Genomic DNA, 17136 nt, shown 5'->3' with positions numbered 1-17136 from the left:
CAAGCTGTCATAAGGATCCTTTGCTGGGAAGAAGAAACCTGTGCAGAGTTTCTAAAATTTCCTGATCTCCACCCCAATTAGTTTCCCACTATTCCCAATTAATTTAACAATAGACTGTGCTTTTGTCTGTTAATAATGATATCATTGCTCTCCTGAGTGTAGGATGCCTTTTATTCTGCAGTTAGTCTGCAGAGGTCACCTACTGTCACCTAGAATTAAAGAGAAAATATGCCTCCAGATTATTCAATTGTCAAAAAATATATTATTTGACATACTTAGAAGGGAAAAAGCCTGAAAACACAGTCTGATGAAGACCTGCCTTGATATATAATTATCTGGGTGAATGGGCAATTACATGGTGATATATTTTGTTGACCCCTTCCTCACCTTTTTAAAAGAAATAACATGAAGGCTACTAATCTAATTTGTTTATATGACAGTTGCACAGTTGTTTACTTTGATGTATTTAAAACATCATATCCGATTTAAGTCTAAGAACAAATCTGAGGCATTCATAAACTATTGTTAAAATTATTATCAAATTACTCAAGTGTGCAAGGTTTGATGAAGATATTAATTCTTTTTAAAGAAGTCTGCTGGGGAAAAATATATGCACATGTGCACATGCAGACTACCTCCAGCTTGGTTTACCTGGCAATGATCATTTAAGGGCATTCCCTAAGCAATGATGCCACCTTTCCCTAGAGCATGTTCTACCCTGCTCTGAGTGGGAGGAAGAGTCTGCAGCACTTGCAACCTATAAGATTTGCCCTGTTGATTCTGTTTCATGTCTTACATTCAGCCTTATTAAGGATGGGATATTTCCACCCATCCGTACATTAACCTTGAGAGATCCTTTGCCTGTAAAAGTATTGATGCTTCTTTTCCAAAATCAAGTTTCTAGAGCCCCTGTACATGCTGTGCTCTAGAAACGCCTCTCAGTTTAGATTTTGTGAGATGTGGGGCTGAGAAATTTAATTTTGGTATCCTGCTTGGATGTAAGCAGGGATTAGACCCTAAGCTCAGAGAGATGCAGTTTTTTCTATCCAGAGAACTGGAAATTTTCCAGAACTGGGGAAATGTCACTTCAATCAAGGGACCACTTGGTAATCAAGGAGCAGCTGAGTGAGGCCTTTCTAAAAATCACACTTTTGAGGGTAGGGATATTTTAAAGTCAAATATATCCCCTGTTTTGGCAGAGTTAAGAGGCTGTTACTGAGTCTAATCAGAAAGCACTGAATATAGAAAAATATGGGGAAATCTTATTCTATGGCTGCAAGGGCTCTGTGTGCTGTTACTCAAATATTCCTGAAACATTTATATTCTACACCTAAAACTATACTTTTGTTTTCAATTAACAGTGGGTGACAGCAGTGACTCTGAGCTGGATGCTGCTACCACAGTGCTCAATCTAAGGCCCAGAGCAGGGAAAATCTTGAGAGACCAGAGACTGAGACAACAGAGGCCACTACCTGAGTTTAGGGTGGAGTGGAAGAACGAAGTTGATGGGAGCCAGGACGGACGGGGAGAGCAGCAGGACCCAAGCACCTTGCCTCAGCCATCCATTGGGTTCAGGCAGCCACTGCTGACCAGACCAAGATTTGGCACTTTGAGCAGGGAAGATTTGACTGCAGACCATGGGTCAGCCAGACCTATGCCACCACCACGGTTGGTCAGGCAGGCATCGCAAGGGGACAGGCAGAGAAATAAGCCTGAGAACCAGCTGTACTGAACATAGCCAAAGGAGAACTATTGATAATAAACCATGGACATACTGAATTAGGATTCTAAACGATCTGATCAGACTGTGGGATCCATTAAAATAACAAAACAAGCCTCCATCTGGGTCTAACCACTTCCATTTGAGTTAAGTCAACTACATTAACTAAGCGAAAGGAATACTGCAGCAATTGCAATGTTAAAGATAGAAAAAATAATGTATCTCTTTTACAAATAACTTATGGCAATGCTTTAATTTAATTACATTATTTCCACTGTTAAAATAGTATGGAAATGTGCCTTATCACATCATCTCTCATGGAACCAAGTCACGAAGGTTCAATACCCAGTTTTCCATTGAAATCATTGTTGAAAGTCCAGTGATGAACAGATTCTTAAAAATACCCCCAAACTTTTGTATCATTTCAGATTTTATTTATAGTCAATAATACTTGTTTTAACCAGAGCTTCAACATGAATACCACTGAAAATTGCACAATGCACCTATCATATAGACTTCTAAAGAAGAATAAATATATTCCTGAAGCCTAGTTTGCTCGAAGACCTCTGATGCAGAAAAAGAGAAAGAAGAGAAGAAACAAGCTGTAGGGGAATTGCAAATAAGGCTTATAAAAAGGACTTGCAACAAAGACCTGAATAGCTTGAATTTTTACTTTCTGAATTTTTGGCAATATGTTACCTTTGAAAGGTACTAAGGATCACCAAAGAAAAACTGAATTACCTTGGCTTTCACTTATGTCAGCAAGAACTGAGAGCGCTTAGCAGGACACCAGAAGGCCTAAAACCAGAAAACTTCAAGTGGATAAATAATGTTTTGAATCAAAATTGCTTTTTTGCACCTTAGTTACTTGGTTGCAATGTAATGCAAACACAGCAGTAGAATAGTTGCAGAGCACTGCACGTAGACAAAGCAAGCAGTCTCCTGTTTGAGTCAGGGACCACTGAGACTCAAGAAAGCTCATGCTTGTGACCCTGGTTAATTTGTTTTTCTTGTTGTTTCCTCATCTGTAAGAGGGGAAAGGTAATCTTTTCTTTGTCTGAGCTATGCACTCCAAGGAACAAAAATGTTCCATCTAATTTGTTTTTACAGAAAAGTAGCACAGTGAGGCCCTGGAATCAGCTGAAGTCACTGTGCATCTTAATAACATGGACTTCTTGATCCTAGAATCAATGGCTGCCATTTGAGGGCGTATGGGAAGCATTAAAATAAATGATACTTAACTGTAGCTCTCAGGAATTTGCACTTTCTGTCCCACTTAATCTAAGTACTGAGCTTGCTTTAGCACAGATACACATTTCAGTACAATGCAGAAATAATTTTCTTTCTACTTGTTACAAAATGGATAATTTTCATTGAAGAATGTACACTGTGAAATCATAACTTTTCTCTTTCATTAGCACATTTCTAAATCTGTGGGCAATAAGATTAATTTTTTTTAATTTAAGCTTGTTTTGAAAGAACTATTAAAAATCAGAGTTTCCTTTGAAAACCACAAAGTAGATTTCTTTCAAATGTTCATGGGTGGGGGTTGATAAGTGGGGATGTAAGGCTTTCCTTCTTCTAACAGCATTTCCAAAATACTTATTTCATGTATATATTTGAAATATCAAACCTTCCCAAACTCTTTCCTTAGGTCCTTTAGACTTTTTCCTCTGTTCAAGCTATGGAAAATTCTGCTTTGTGGCAAAAGCAAAGTCTAAGCTGCAGAGGAATAGCTCTGTGAACCCTATAATCCTCAGTCAAATGTTCATGGGTATTCTCAACAAATGATTATCGTGGAAATCAATACTTAGCTGTCCTCTAATGATCATCTCCTGTTTGGAAATAAACTTGGGTTCAAACAAAGCCAGCAAGTTTTGAAAACAAATTTAAATTTGTCTTTCAACAGGAAAGTACTTTCATCTGTAAAACTGTCAGGGAATGCTACGTCACTGCATTATTTGGATCATGTTTGAATAAGAAAAAAGCCTTGAGTTTTGATTTCAGTTTTGAGACAACATCCTCCTTACAGATCAGATTGTTTAAATTAGCTGTTTTATATCAAGCCGATACGAAATCTGACCAAATCAATAAATGTGAAATGTTGCACATCAACATTTAGTTTACTCTCTGTGGAATTTTCTTGTTTGTGTGCTGGTAATGACCAAGCACTTGGCTTCTGTCTGGGGAGAGCTGCCTTTTATTTTTTTTTCAAACAGTTGTTATTTTTTATAGCACAATTTTAAATAATGAATGCAGGTTTCAGGAACCTTGCTGCTATGCTGGTTGCCCATTAATGCAGGGCACGCTCACATTATTTGTGCTTAAAGTGGTGCCCCATAGTACAAGCACATCAATTTGAAGGTCATTTTTATGAAATACAGTCTTAAGCTCTTGGTGCGTCAAAACACGATAGCATGTTTTCACCTTTCCAAAGCACTTGAAATCCACAGAATGCAAGCATCAAGGCATATCTCCAGCATGGTCACACTGTGAAACAGAATTGCAAATCTTCTGGGACTTTGTGTCCTTGCGAGCAACCCTCTGCCTTCCTCACTTCTGGTTTTCCCACTCTTTTCAGGCTCTTTTCCACTACTGCTGAATGCACCCTTGCCATGTCTGGGAACTGATTGCTGGGTACTCTCCTTTTCAGCAGCAATGACAGCAGCAGGTGGCACAGGCATTGTTCCAGTTAGCCCTTGTCAGTCAACTCTCACTCTGGTTTGAGTCAGAGCTTTGCTTTTGCCTTTCTTTTTTTTTTTTTTTCTTTCCTGCAAAGCAAAAACACGTGAGCACTTTTTGTTTGAGCCTGCAGAGGAGACATCCTTCATGTTGTATCAGTTTGTCTGCTGGAGAATGAAATGCCCAATAAATCTGTCCTCGAGCACCATCTGATGGGGAAAATCATGTATTGACGGAGGACAACGTTTCTTGCTTTTTCTAGGAAATCGGATCTTCAGCAGTGACTGGGAAACTTGCCAAAGCCACATACAAATATTTTGTTTCCAGATGGACTCCCCAGTACACTCTGCAGTACAGATATTTTAATGCATTTTTGATGAAGAAAGTTCAGTTTTAGGGACAGTGGGAAAATACAGTTCCATTCTGAATTAGGGTTTTAAGGATTTCCCCTTCAGCTCCTCAAAGGCCTATAAATTAAATTAGGATAAGAAAGTAGGTATAGCAAGGCCTAGAGGAGATAGACGCCCTGTTACCTTTTTTAGGCAGATACTTGAAAAAAAAAACCAAAAATAATTTGCTGGAAGAGCTAAAATTTTAAGGGCTGTCCTACTTTGTACTAAAATAAAATGCAAATTCCACTGAAACCAGTTCAACAAAAGAAAACCTTGCTGCATAACAATTTAAAAATTAGAGAATATCCTTCTCTACTAAAGCCACATAGAAATCACATGGAAAAACAAAGTAAAAATTTTTGCCAAAATAACATGCCTGCTGTTATGAAGGGTATCTTGGGCTCTCTGGAAGCAAACACACTGCACCCTGCACCAACTTTTTCAAGAGCTGCCAAGTCCACCAATTCCAGACATCAGCTGACCCTCCAAGAAATGCTTTAGCTGGTCACCATTTCCAAAATTGTCCAAGTTCTGTCAACATCCCCCAGCCCCTGAAGAAAAGATGAAAGATTTTGAAATTGGATGCTGGAATGCTGTTTGTACCACAAGAGCTCTGGTCCAATAAAAATATCCTTGTTAATGTGCATAAATATGGCACCCTAATTGCCACAGGTTTTGTTTCAAACAGTAATTTTTTGCCACAAAAAGGAAAAGAAATTTTAAATACTTCAGCTTACTTCAATTTTCCTCTGTGAGACCTCCTATTTATCAGATATTTGACAGAATGGAAGACTGGTTCTTATTGTGGAGCACATCTCAAAAATAGTTCCTTGGTGCTGAGATTTAAAATAATTAAAACTTTGAATTAATTTCTCTTTGTAAATTAAAACATTAGTTTTTCAAGACTTCCCTTTATAATAAGCTGTATTCTCTTTCATTTCTAAAAGCAGTTTGACCTCCATTCACAATCACTTGAATGTCACAGTTCAGACTCCAGTACACTCTTACACAATTCATGATCAGCTCTTTGTGAATTAGTCTTCAATATTATAGCAACAACAGCACAGGCAGATCTTGGGTTTTCAAATGCCAAAGTGCCAGGCTGAAAAGGAACATTTACCCAAGGGTATCCTGCAACACCCACAACCAGATTGGCACTGGCAGCACCCACAGAGGTTCCCAGCAGCAGGAATGTTATGGCACTACAGAGAAACTGAAGTAATGAGCAAGCCAGGTCACAAACAGTGCTACTCCTGTTTTGTTGCTGCATTATCCGCTCAATAATCCACTTGTTCGCAGAAGATGAGAATGGTACTGACCTCTGTGATAGTGCTGCAGTGAGTAAATTCAGAAGAAAGAAAATGACAAGAAATGGAAGTCTGAAGTAGTATATTGGGTTTGCATGGCAAGGTTTTGGGAGCAGGGGGGATATAGTGGTGGTTTCTCTGCAAAGCTGCCAGAAGCTTTCCCTTTGTCTGACTGAGCCAATGCCAGCTGGCTCCAAGGTGGACCCACTGCTGGCCAAGGCCAAGACAATCAGTGACTGATAACATATTAAAAAAGGAAAAAAGTTATTTCATAGAAGCAGTTGTAGCCAGAGAAGAGAGGAGTGTGAGAAACAACCCTGCAGACACCAAGGTCAGTGCAGGAGGGAAGAAGGCCCTGGAGCAGATTCCCCTGCAGCCTGTGCTGAATACCATGGTAAGGCAGCTGTGCTCCTGCAGCTCATGAAGGACCACAGGGAGCAGATATTCACCTGCAGCCTCTGGAAGACCCCATGTCACAGCAGGTGGATGCCCAAAAGAAGGCTGTGCCCCCATGGGAACCCCACACAGGAGCAGCTTCTAGCAGGACCTGTGGACCCATGGAGAGAGGAGCCCACAGTAGAGCAGGTTTGCTGGCAGGACTTGTGATTCCATGGGGAGCTCACACTGGAGCAGTCCGTTCCTGAAGGACTGCACCCTGTGGTAAAGGGACCCACACTGGAGTGGTTAGTGAGGAACTGTAGCCTGTGGGAAGGACTCACACTGTAGAAGTCCGTGGAGGACTATCTCCTGTGGGAAGGACACCATGCTGGAGCAGGGGAAGGACTCTTCTCTCTGAGCAGCACCAGAAACAATGTGCGATGAACTGACCATCTCACTCCTCATCTCCCTGCGCTGCAGCAGGGGACGAGGTAGAGCCTGGGAAGGAGGGAGGGGTGGCAGGAAGGTGTTCTTAAGATTTATTTTACTTCTTATTATCCTGCTCTGATTTTGACTGGTAATTCAATTATCTCCCCAGGCTGAGTCTATTTTTCTCATTAAAGTAATCAGTGAGTGATCTCTCCCTGTCCTTAACTCACAAGTCTTTTACTTTCTCTCCTCTCCCCTGTCTGGTTCCAGAGGGGAGTGGCTTTGGTGAGTACCTGGTGTCCAGCCAGGGTCAAACCCCCCCAACTGATATGTTTATAAAGGATCTCTTCAAAAGTACACAGCCTACCCCAACAGGAAAAAAAACCAAAACAAACTTACCTTTGCTTCATCATTTAAAAGCAATAAAATCAATACTTATAAACAGCCTCTTCAACATGAGCTGATCAAAATTGTCAAAAAAGTCACTTAACTTACCAAAGGGAAGGGCAAAGATCAAAAAAACCCAAGGAACCAAACCAAAACCCAACCCTTCCTACAGGCCCAAGAAAACCAACCCAAAATAAAGTAACAGCAAGCAAGAGAAAAATCTTAATTTGCAGTGGTTTGCTGGCAGAAACTGTTTTCCTTTAGTCCATATTCAGATCTGGTTTGTTACAGTCTTCTACAGAAGATCCTACAGCTGGATTCAAGAAACAGCTCAGTAATTCAGTAGTTTGCCCACTAGACTGGAGCCAAAATTAGCTGCAACTGCTCCTTCCTCAACTTAAAACAGGGAATCATATCTCTGTATCTGGAGGAATATCATTGAATCTTTACTCTCTGAACTTGCATGGTTATGGCAACTAAGAGGCAACACAAGGGATGCAAATGTGGCCTCCAGGCACAGGAACAGTAGCTGTAGACTTCATTTCAAAACTGCAGAGTCGCAGAGTTCTCCATTTTATTTCTTCTTTTTCATTCACTGCCAAGCCATTTACTGGTTGAATCCTTGGTTCCTGTGCCCTTTATGAGAAATGTAGACAGATTAAAATGATTTTAACTGCAGCTTGAGGAAAAAAAAATAAAGCATCCACACTTCACATTGACTTGAACACTTCTATTTTGTGCTGTAGCTTCAGCAGAGGAAGATGGGGAAAAAACCCACAGTGACATACTGATGCATATGGAATGTCACTTCATTTTATTTCTTAAAGTCCTTAAAGAAAAAAAACATAGTGCAATTCTTCTGTACCTGTACAGAAAAGAAATGTTTCTGTGGCACTTCAGGGGTAATTTTGGCCTACAAGCAAAAAACTTCTGTAAAATGTGTTGCAACGAGTCCCCAAGACCACAGGCTTCCACAGATTTTTCAAATGTGAGGCTTCTATAACCTCCATTCAGTAGGATATATATTAGGATAGATGAACACAGAAGTCAGATTAAATCAGTGCAGCAATTTAGAAGGGTAAATTTTATGTCATATAATCAACAAGCATTGGAAAAATTACAAAATCATTCATATATGTTAATTTTTGAAGGTTTTTTTTCAACTCTTTTCCTTAACCCCTTGCTAGAGATGCAAAACATCTCTTACTTACAGAATGCTCTTACTTACAGAATGGAGGTTTTAGGTAAAGGAAAAAATAAGAAAATTAAAAGATGGAAAGAAACAAAATAAGAAATTTAGAGCAACAATGTTTTGGGCATCTACCAAGAAAGGCAAGAGAAGATAAGAGACTTGAAAATGCCTCAAGTTCCTAGAGAGAAATGAAACACATGTTACTGTAATAAAGAACTCTGAGGATAGGTACTGAAATCACAGTAGAAATAAGACACTGATTATGTCAATAAATAAAATTAAAACAATTCAGAGTTCCATATATGAATTCCTATGGTGCTGCCACTGAAATCATGGAGGTTTCAGAAAATCTTTGAATGCTAGTAGGCAGCAGAAAAGAAATGAAAATGAAAAATACAAGCACCATCCATGACTGACCTGGAGCAGAAAGAGTGCTTGCACTGATGTGTTCAAGGGATAACTAAATTGCATCAAACTCCCCCAACCAGACACTTAAACAGTTGACTTTGTACTTTCATCAAGTAATGTAATGAAGATCATAGAGAACATTATCAGAGCAAAATACATTTTTTCCATGTTTCATATAAAATACAAACAATGGTAACTTACAAGCAATGAGCTTGAACAGGAAATAGCACAGGAGTGCCACAACTCTGTACAGCTCTGAGAGTAACCTCTTTTCAGTTAAGCCACGCACACAAATGAGGACTAAAATGCTAAGAAAACCGTATTTCTCTTGTCACTGAAATGTCACTTATGCCTGAGATGAGAGGGGATGCATTAATCCAGATCCATGAACTACTGCTAGATGCTCACACCTTTAGTCATTTGAGAGAATTAAGAAGGACATTTATTCCTAAAGTGAAGGTAGAAAAATTGCACAGGAAATGTAAAGAAATTATGACAAAGTTCCTCAGTAGAAGTTATTACTAAACAGAAGCCACCAGCTCAAATTTCAATAAAACTTAAATTCAGCCTCAGTTTCAGTCTGAATGGCCTTGTATTATTCTAAGATTAGGTCTTCTAGTACATGAAGTTAGCATATACCCAATTCTGTTACTTGGGAAAGACCAGGAGTCAGCAGGGGTTGCCTAATTACTCCAAAATGCCTAACCATGGTCCACAGAAAGTTTTCTGGACAAAACATGCTACACAAAAATCACATAAGCAAACAACCTGTTATATAAGCTACTGTCATAACAGACAAAAGGAAACAGACCACAAAATAAGAAATTAAGGCCAAACATACTGCAAATTCTCCTGATTAAATAACAAAAATTCACCTTTGATTCACCCTTTTTAAACAATCTTCCAATCTAAACACTGTTTCAAAAATGAGCTACAAGAAGGATTTGTGCGTTTCCTGACATTCCTTTTTCTCGTCCAAAAAGGTTAAAAATGCATTTAAAAAATCACAGCCAGTACAATATAGCAACATTAGAAATGTCCTGGTGGTACCTGTTGGAATAACATCTGTCTAGACTTAACATCCCTGCAGCAGAAATACATACGTATACTTGTTTCCACAGGAACATAATGTGCTCTCTTTAAAAATCATGTAATTACTGTACAAGCCTGGCAGGTGAAGATACATCTGTGCAATCCAAAATTGTGACTACTGATTCTTTAACTTCACACTTCCATGACTACAGTATTTTTGTTTGTTTGTGTTCATTATAACAATAGCAACTAATGCTAGTCCCACAGCTAGACTTGGAGGGCCACAAGGACTGAACTCTTGAGCAATTCCAGAAAGGAGTGGGGCAATAATACGTCCCACTGATGTCACTGACTGTCCAACACCCAGGAGTGTCCCGCTGGCCTCGTTCCCACCGACGGTCAGCTCCAGGTCAATGATACAGGTACGGCCGATAGTAGTGGAGAAGGCCAAGAACGTGGAGGAGAGAATGACCATCCATATGCTCGGTGCTGAGGCATACAGGAGAATCAGCGTGCAGGTAAAAGTGCTGGAGTGCAACAAAAGTCTGTAAGTGTTGTGCCCATAGAGTCTTGTTATTGGTCCGAGCAAACAACCAGCCAGGACTCCAAGCGCACTGCTATAGCTCAAGAGGTATCCAGAAAACAAGGGTTTCACCCCAAATCTCTCCTCCAAGGCCAGAGTAAAATTACTATAATACAGCAGTATAGTAACAGACATCAGGAACCGCACTAAAAATACATCCCACAAATTAGAGCACGCAATTCCTTTAATTTTCTTCAGCACTGTTGCAACTTGGATCCATGGAGACTGGAAAAAACTACTGTTTGTCACAGCTCTACTAGTTGCTGATTTCACGTGATGTTCATGATTTGATTTTGCTGAGAAACTGTTTGTTTCTTTGTCTTGGTAATGGTTCCTATTGCTAGTGTTTTCTTCACTCCAGGGTAACATCCAGACAAGACCTATATAGATGAAGAAATTAGCTGATTTCATTCAATTGCATCAACTTTACATAGAAGATATTAGTTTGATTGTAACAATTTAAAAAAATACTTCAACAATACTTGTCCTTAAAAAATTTGCAAATATTAAGTCTAGTGTTATTCATAGTATTGGTTCAATTTTAAATGCAGCGAAAGCAAGACAGGAAAGCACTGAAGTGCCACACTCACACAACAGAAACAAATCTAATGGCTAAAGTCAAAATTCTGATTTGTAGTCTTCATCTTTGGACACATCAAAAGCTCCCATTTGTGTCTGAATGTAAAGGAGACATAGGCAGAACAAACGAGAAGCACCTGGAGGATAACTGTTTCAAAATTCCCACCCTTCCACACAAGTTCAAATTCAAACAGTAGTATTGACATACAAAATGATTATGCCATAGATGGTAAACACACTGTGCATTCAAGGTATTACAGATGGCTTAAAAGGACAAAATGAGGAATGAAGGGACCCAAGATGCAGAATGTGACATACAACTTACCACCATTCAGAAGGAAGATAGAAGCACAGATGAAGGACGTCTGGTAAAAGCCACCTTTGAACTCTGCAAGGTAGCCACCAACAACAGGTCCCAGAATGAAGCCCACACTGGAGGCTGCATTGAAGCGCCCCATTACTAAAGGGCGATCCCTCTCCGAGACCAGGTCAGACAGCAGGGCTTTAGAGATGGACAGTGTGTGCTTGAAAATACCTGCAGCAAAATAGAAACAAATTAATAAAATAAAACATGTATCTCTCGGTCCAAAACAAAGACAGAATCTATCTCAAGTCACAATGGTCCAAATTCGTATTTATATTTTTAAAATTCCATTAATCACAAATTTTTCAGTGCTGGAGTAAGCAGCTTTGTGGGGTTTAGATGCCTGGTCGGTTAGGCCTCAACATTTCAAATTATTCTCAGGGAAAAAAAATAATGAGAATTTTTGATTTGTAGAGACTTTTCCAATACGAAGGTTCAGTTGGTGCTACTGAGTGATGATGCTATGCAGCCATCCATACACCATGATTTCTCCTGTAGTAATTCTCACCCTGAGACTACAGGGAATTTAAACTGCAAAACGCAAAATGCCAAGTGTTTACTCACCTACAGGGACTCTAGAAATAGCAAACAGGAACACTGTGGTGGAATTTCCAAGAAGGAAGTAACCCAGTGCACTGAGAAGAATACAAGCAAGCAGGGAATACCGTCTTCCTACTATATCACTCCAGCAGCCCTTACACAAAGCAGGAAAGAAAGATTAGCTTTCTATAACATTGAACTATGTGCAGTGATCAACCAGTACTTCTACATTAAATTGAGAAAAGACATCAAAGGACTGTCAATGAAAGCCTAATAAGCTTATTACACAACATTCCTAAGTGCTCAAAATTTGGAAGTCACAAGGAGAGTTCTGCCCTGCTGGCAGGCTACCTGCCAAAATTATGATTTCATTTAATGTTGTGTATACAGAATTTTTTTATTAAAAAAAATCACCCTTTTAAAAACACAGTCCTGCAATAAATACCACAAAATATTACCAGCCTTCTGAAAATCTTACCATAATCAATCACAAATATTTGCTTGCATTGCTCAGGCACTTGCTGAACATCCTAAAAGCAAATGGCCTTGGCTATGAAGAGTTTGTTATCTGAGAGCAGACAGGTAAGAAGTAGTTTGCAGAGGGCAAACAGAAAACTTGCATTTATCATGCTTTTAAATCATGATAAATTTTAAATCCTCTTGATCCTTTTAAATCCTCTTGATTTCCAAGAGGAAATAGTTTTTTAAGAAAGTAGACAATGGTCTTGCACTTCCAAGAACATGCCACAAAATTACAGCAAGAAATTATCCCAGGTGTCCTGCATAACAAACCCTGAAACAGTTATTTTATGAGACATTCTCATAATCTGTTCTGTTCAAAACTAGAAAACTAGTACCAGGGTAATATTAGGATATAAAAATCGATAGCTAATAGAAAACAAAACCAAACAAATATCAAAGATGGAACGATTAATTTAGACCATACACTGAATTACAAGACACTGCTCATTAAGCAGGGAAAACAAACTAGATCACAGGCTGTGAAAAGCTGACTCATGAGACTGCTTTCTGGACAGGCTACTGCGCTGCAGGAAACTGCTCTACTAGCACCAACACTAGAGGACCTTACTCTGTGTAACTGTGACCTGGTCACTAAGGTATCTGAGCCCAAATCTGTATTCTAGTTTTTGTGTAAAAACTGTATTCTCTTTGGGCCTGAAAAACCTGGCAACTCCCCATAAAGAAAACTGCCATTTCTCATGTAAACTGAAAATTGGTTCCTCCAACCAAAATGCTTGTATGAACACTTTATGCATTTTCAAAATGTCAAGAAATGCTATTATTAACCCCACCCTTTTCTCCCCTACAATCCATAGAAATACCAATATCCTCTGGAATGCAGTGTTAGAACTCACCACAAATGTGCTGGTAAATAGCTGCATTATACCATAGAGAGATCCTAAACCAAAGAAAATACCAGTGTTAAAAATTCTGCTTTTTTTTAATGAAAACTGCACAAAATTTTAAATGATGAAAAATGGGAAATCATGGGAATAGTTTACTAGAAGAATGGGAAGAAGGAGCAGGACAAACCAAGGGTGGAAATTAGCATTTAATAAAGGAAATAGTTCCAGGGAATGACAAAATAAAAAAGTGCTGAAAATTGTAAAACTATGTAAGGTAAAACGATGTTGCTTTGTATGGTGTATTAAATGAAACCAATCTTGGCATTTATAACCGCTTTCTCAGAATCACGGGAGAATTTCTCTACTGGAAAGGACTTTCCACTTGGTGCTTCATTCTACTACAAGGCGCCACAGAAGCCCTGAAGAAAACACAGACCCTACTTTCTCATTTTGGAGGCTAGAAGTTTAGCAGCATTTAGTGACAGAAGAGAAGGAGCAAAGAGAAGCAGAGAGAAACATCTGTTGGACTCTAATTTATAAGAATACACCTCAAACCTACTTTTTTTCTAATGTTAAAAATCAAAGCAGACTGTTGAAATGAAAACATATATCTGACTAGTTTCTGCTTAAAATAATACTTTCAACTCAGTGTAGAAGCAGAATTATTTCAAACAAAGTGTTAAATAAGAATGCAAAATAATAAAACTGAATAACAGGTCCCATGTCTGGGAATAAAGAAAATACTGTATCACTCCAAACCATAAACAATACCATAAAAGGTACTTTAAAGACACAGAACTTACCTAAGCACTAAATACTTTAAGATAAAATTCCAAATCTTCAGAATTTATTTGTAAATATTCGTAAAAGTGAATAAATATCTTGCCAAGACAGCTGTAAGGATTTTAATCAAACTGGGAACAGTCATGGACATTGGAAAGCATTGGAGAACCAGCTGCAGAAGCACCATTTGCAAAGTGTAAATAACAATAAAACTACAAGCAACACCTATGGCTCTCTAAATTGCTAAGCTGTGAATTCTTGGATGCTGGAAAGTAGCTGTACCAATGCCACTGCAAGACGTCCTTGTCCTTTCCAACTGTGCTCCTTCCCAAGCATGTGCTTTTGGCTACTGTCAGTGCATGAGTTTGGACAGGTCTCTGAGTCTAACACAGTATGGCTGCCTTTATAGCTTCATGGGGAAATTGTCTTTATCTCTTATTATGCTATTAGCAAGGAAGAATTGTGTTCCAATGTCCAATTTGCAGCAAGGCAAAATCCAGGCCTTATCTTATTCTTTCATAAATCAAGTACTGCAACTCACCTATGATTCCAGCAACTGTATGACTTGCTCCTAGAGATTTGATATGAAGATTCATTAAAGGAACCACCATGCTCACCCCAAATAAATCCTGAAAAGAAGGCAGGAAAAGTTTTAGTAACTTTCATAAAGACAATAGCAACCTGGCTTAATAACAGTCATCATTAGAAAAATAAATTAAAAAAAAGTAAATTATCTCCATATCAACACAAGCTTAAAAGAAAATTTTTCATATTACAAAACACATAAACTGAAAGATAAAGGATTGCCTCACAGGAGTTAAACCTATGAAAACATCAATTTTCTTCCCCCACTTTAGATGCAATCCTTCTGAAGATATATATTTAAACATTAAATATTCCTTTAAATATATTAAACTTTACCTGTTTAACAAGAAAAGTACTTTGTATTAGCCCTTTAAGTTCAAAGTGGTCTACTTTAAATCACCTAAACATGCTTTTTATTTGTGCAAAGAACGTATATATTGAAAAATGGTACTTTCACCCAACTACAATGGGGAAGAAGCTACAATAGATCTAAACCTACTAATAGACTGCCTTTGTGTATAGCTTAGGAAATGTGACAAGACAGAAACTTGAAAAAAAAAATAAAGGCAAAGCATAATTGAGAAACATTTTGTAAGAGGAGGGTAAAGGACACTGCCCATCCTGAGAAGTACAAGAATCTCCCACTTGTTCCTTTTGCTCTATTACTTTTTGTTAAGCTCACCACTTTGACCCAGTAGTTCTTTCAGTACTACTACAATCTGGCACAGCATCCAGTGTCCCTAGGAGATCTATTGGAGCACAATCACCTTTCATCACTGACTGCTTGAAGTGAACTAGACTACCTCAAGGACTGATTAACTGTAACAATGTGTGTCACTAAGCGAATTCTCACAGTCTGTCATTAATTATTTTTTGATGGTTGAAATTGAGGCTTACAAGGTTAGAATCATTAAACACATTAGCATGAACAGAGCACACCACTTACAAACATCCTCAGTAATACAATCTTAGGTGTCATCTGTGAACCTGAAGAAAGGTTCAGTGACCTTGTCCAGGTCATCAAAGGAGACATTAAGAAGTACAAGTCTCAGACTATGCCCTGGCAGTACTGGACTGTCACAGGCATGCAGGTAGAGCAAGACGCATCAACCACTATCCTTTGATGGGTAGTTACATCTTATTCCACTGTGTAATTCCTTCTGTAGAGTGACAGATATGCTGCGTTTATTTGTCTGCCTACAGGAAGCTTGCAACACCGCATCCTCTAAAAGGACACTCACTTGATTTTCTTGTGTGCCCCAGCTCAGTGTCAATAAGCGATTTCAGGGCTGGAGAGCCACAGCCTTTAAAAGCCAGTAAAAAGGAGCAGAGTTCCCTGCGATATCTGCTCCACGACATAAACCAGCTGGGTCGTTTCTATCGCCCAACCTAACAGCAGGTAAGACAGTTATCTTGACATTTCACAGTGCAAACTCCTACTTATTTTGTATTCATTTTCCAAATCGTCGCTTTTAATTTCAAATTAATTAAACGGCACTTTCCTGAGGCTCAGGAATCACTACAGAGTATGAACCTTTTAAAAAGCCTGTTCTTTCAACAGGGGACTTTTTTTTTTATTTTAAGAGAAACATATTTTTAGCGGTTTTTTTTTTGGGGGGGGGGTGGTGGTGGTGGTAAATTTACAGGAACCACGGCTATTTCAAGAACAGGAAGCAGCTCTTATAAGCACCAAGGGAAGACTCAGCTTTTCGGGTGCTACGCTATTCCATGGCATTCATAGGATAAAAATCCGACCCGTGTGTCGAACTGCGTGGCTGTTTGCAGGGGTAAAAGAGCCCAGCCGCTGCACACCACCAGCGCTACAAGCCCTGGCGTTCCCGAGGGGCCGCAGCAGCGATGCACCCCAGCACCCGGCAGCCACGGCCTGCAGAGGAGCCGATTCCCGCTCCCGGGCGCGGCTACCGCCGCAGGCCCCAGGGCCGCCGCTTACCAGGAATCCCACCACGTAGAGGCACCGCACGAAGCGGGCGGAAGCGGCCGGGCTCGCCGAGGCCGCCCGGCCGCCGCCGCCCTCATCCTCCTCCTCGTCCTCCATGCGGGCGGCGGCGCAGGGCCTGCGCAGTGCCCGCGGCGCGGCGGAAACGAGAGGCGGCGGCACCGGCACCGGCGGGCGAGAGTCTCGCTGTTGTTTCGTTTGGCGCGGTATCCTAAGTGTGTCCGCTTTCTCGGGCGAAGATGTGGAAGAATAAGGCTCCCTGCCGGCCTCAGGAGCCGTCGGGATCCCCGCCTCCCCCCTCCCACACACACCTCTGTAGGACTTTGCCCTTCTTGCCTCCTGCGTGTTTGTACAGGGAACATTTTGCAACCCGGGCCCTCGGGACCTGAGGCTCTGGGGAGGGCAGGAGGAGCTAAGTGGACCCGAGGACCTTTGGAAACAAATACGCCAT

The 17136-nt window shown here is 40.0% G+C and overlaps 2 protein-coding genes across 2 annotated transcripts in view; one reads left to right on the top strand and one right to left on the bottom strand.

Moving 5' to 3' along the window:
• The window catches only part of SLC9A2 (solute carrier family 9 member A2), a 32678-nt gene extending 29899 nt beyond the window's left edge, over positions 1-2779 (top strand). The window contains exon 12 of the mRNA XM_030950458.1: positions 1362-2779. Within this exon, the coding sequence (XP_030806318.1) occupies positions 1362-1732 (371 nt within the window). The 3' untranslated portion in view covers positions 1733-2779. The remainder of the gene's footprint in view (positions 1-1361) is intronic.
• A 5225-nt stretch (positions 2780-8004) lies between these two features.
• MFSD9 (major facilitator superfamily domain containing 9) lies at positions 8005-17136 on the bottom strand. Its single transcript, XM_030960351.1, is given in 8 exon segments — positions 8005-10890; positions 11415-11624; positions 12018-12147; positions 13370-13413; positions 14685-14772; positions 16680-16834; positions 16837-16954; positions 16957-17136. Coding segments are annotated over 8 exon segments (1713 nt in total). The 3' UTR covers positions 8005-10102.

The sequence above is a fragment of the Camarhynchus parvulus genome, chromosome 1, assembly GCF_901933205.1.
Source record: "Camarhynchus parvulus chromosome 1, STF_HiC, whole genome shotgun sequence".
NCBI classification, from domain to species: domain Eukaryota; kingdom Metazoa; phylum Chordata; class Aves; order Passeriformes; family Thraupidae; genus Camarhynchus; species Camarhynchus parvulus.
Note: the sequence above shows the minus strand (reverse complement) of the source record. Positions and strands in the feature narration are given on the sequence as shown.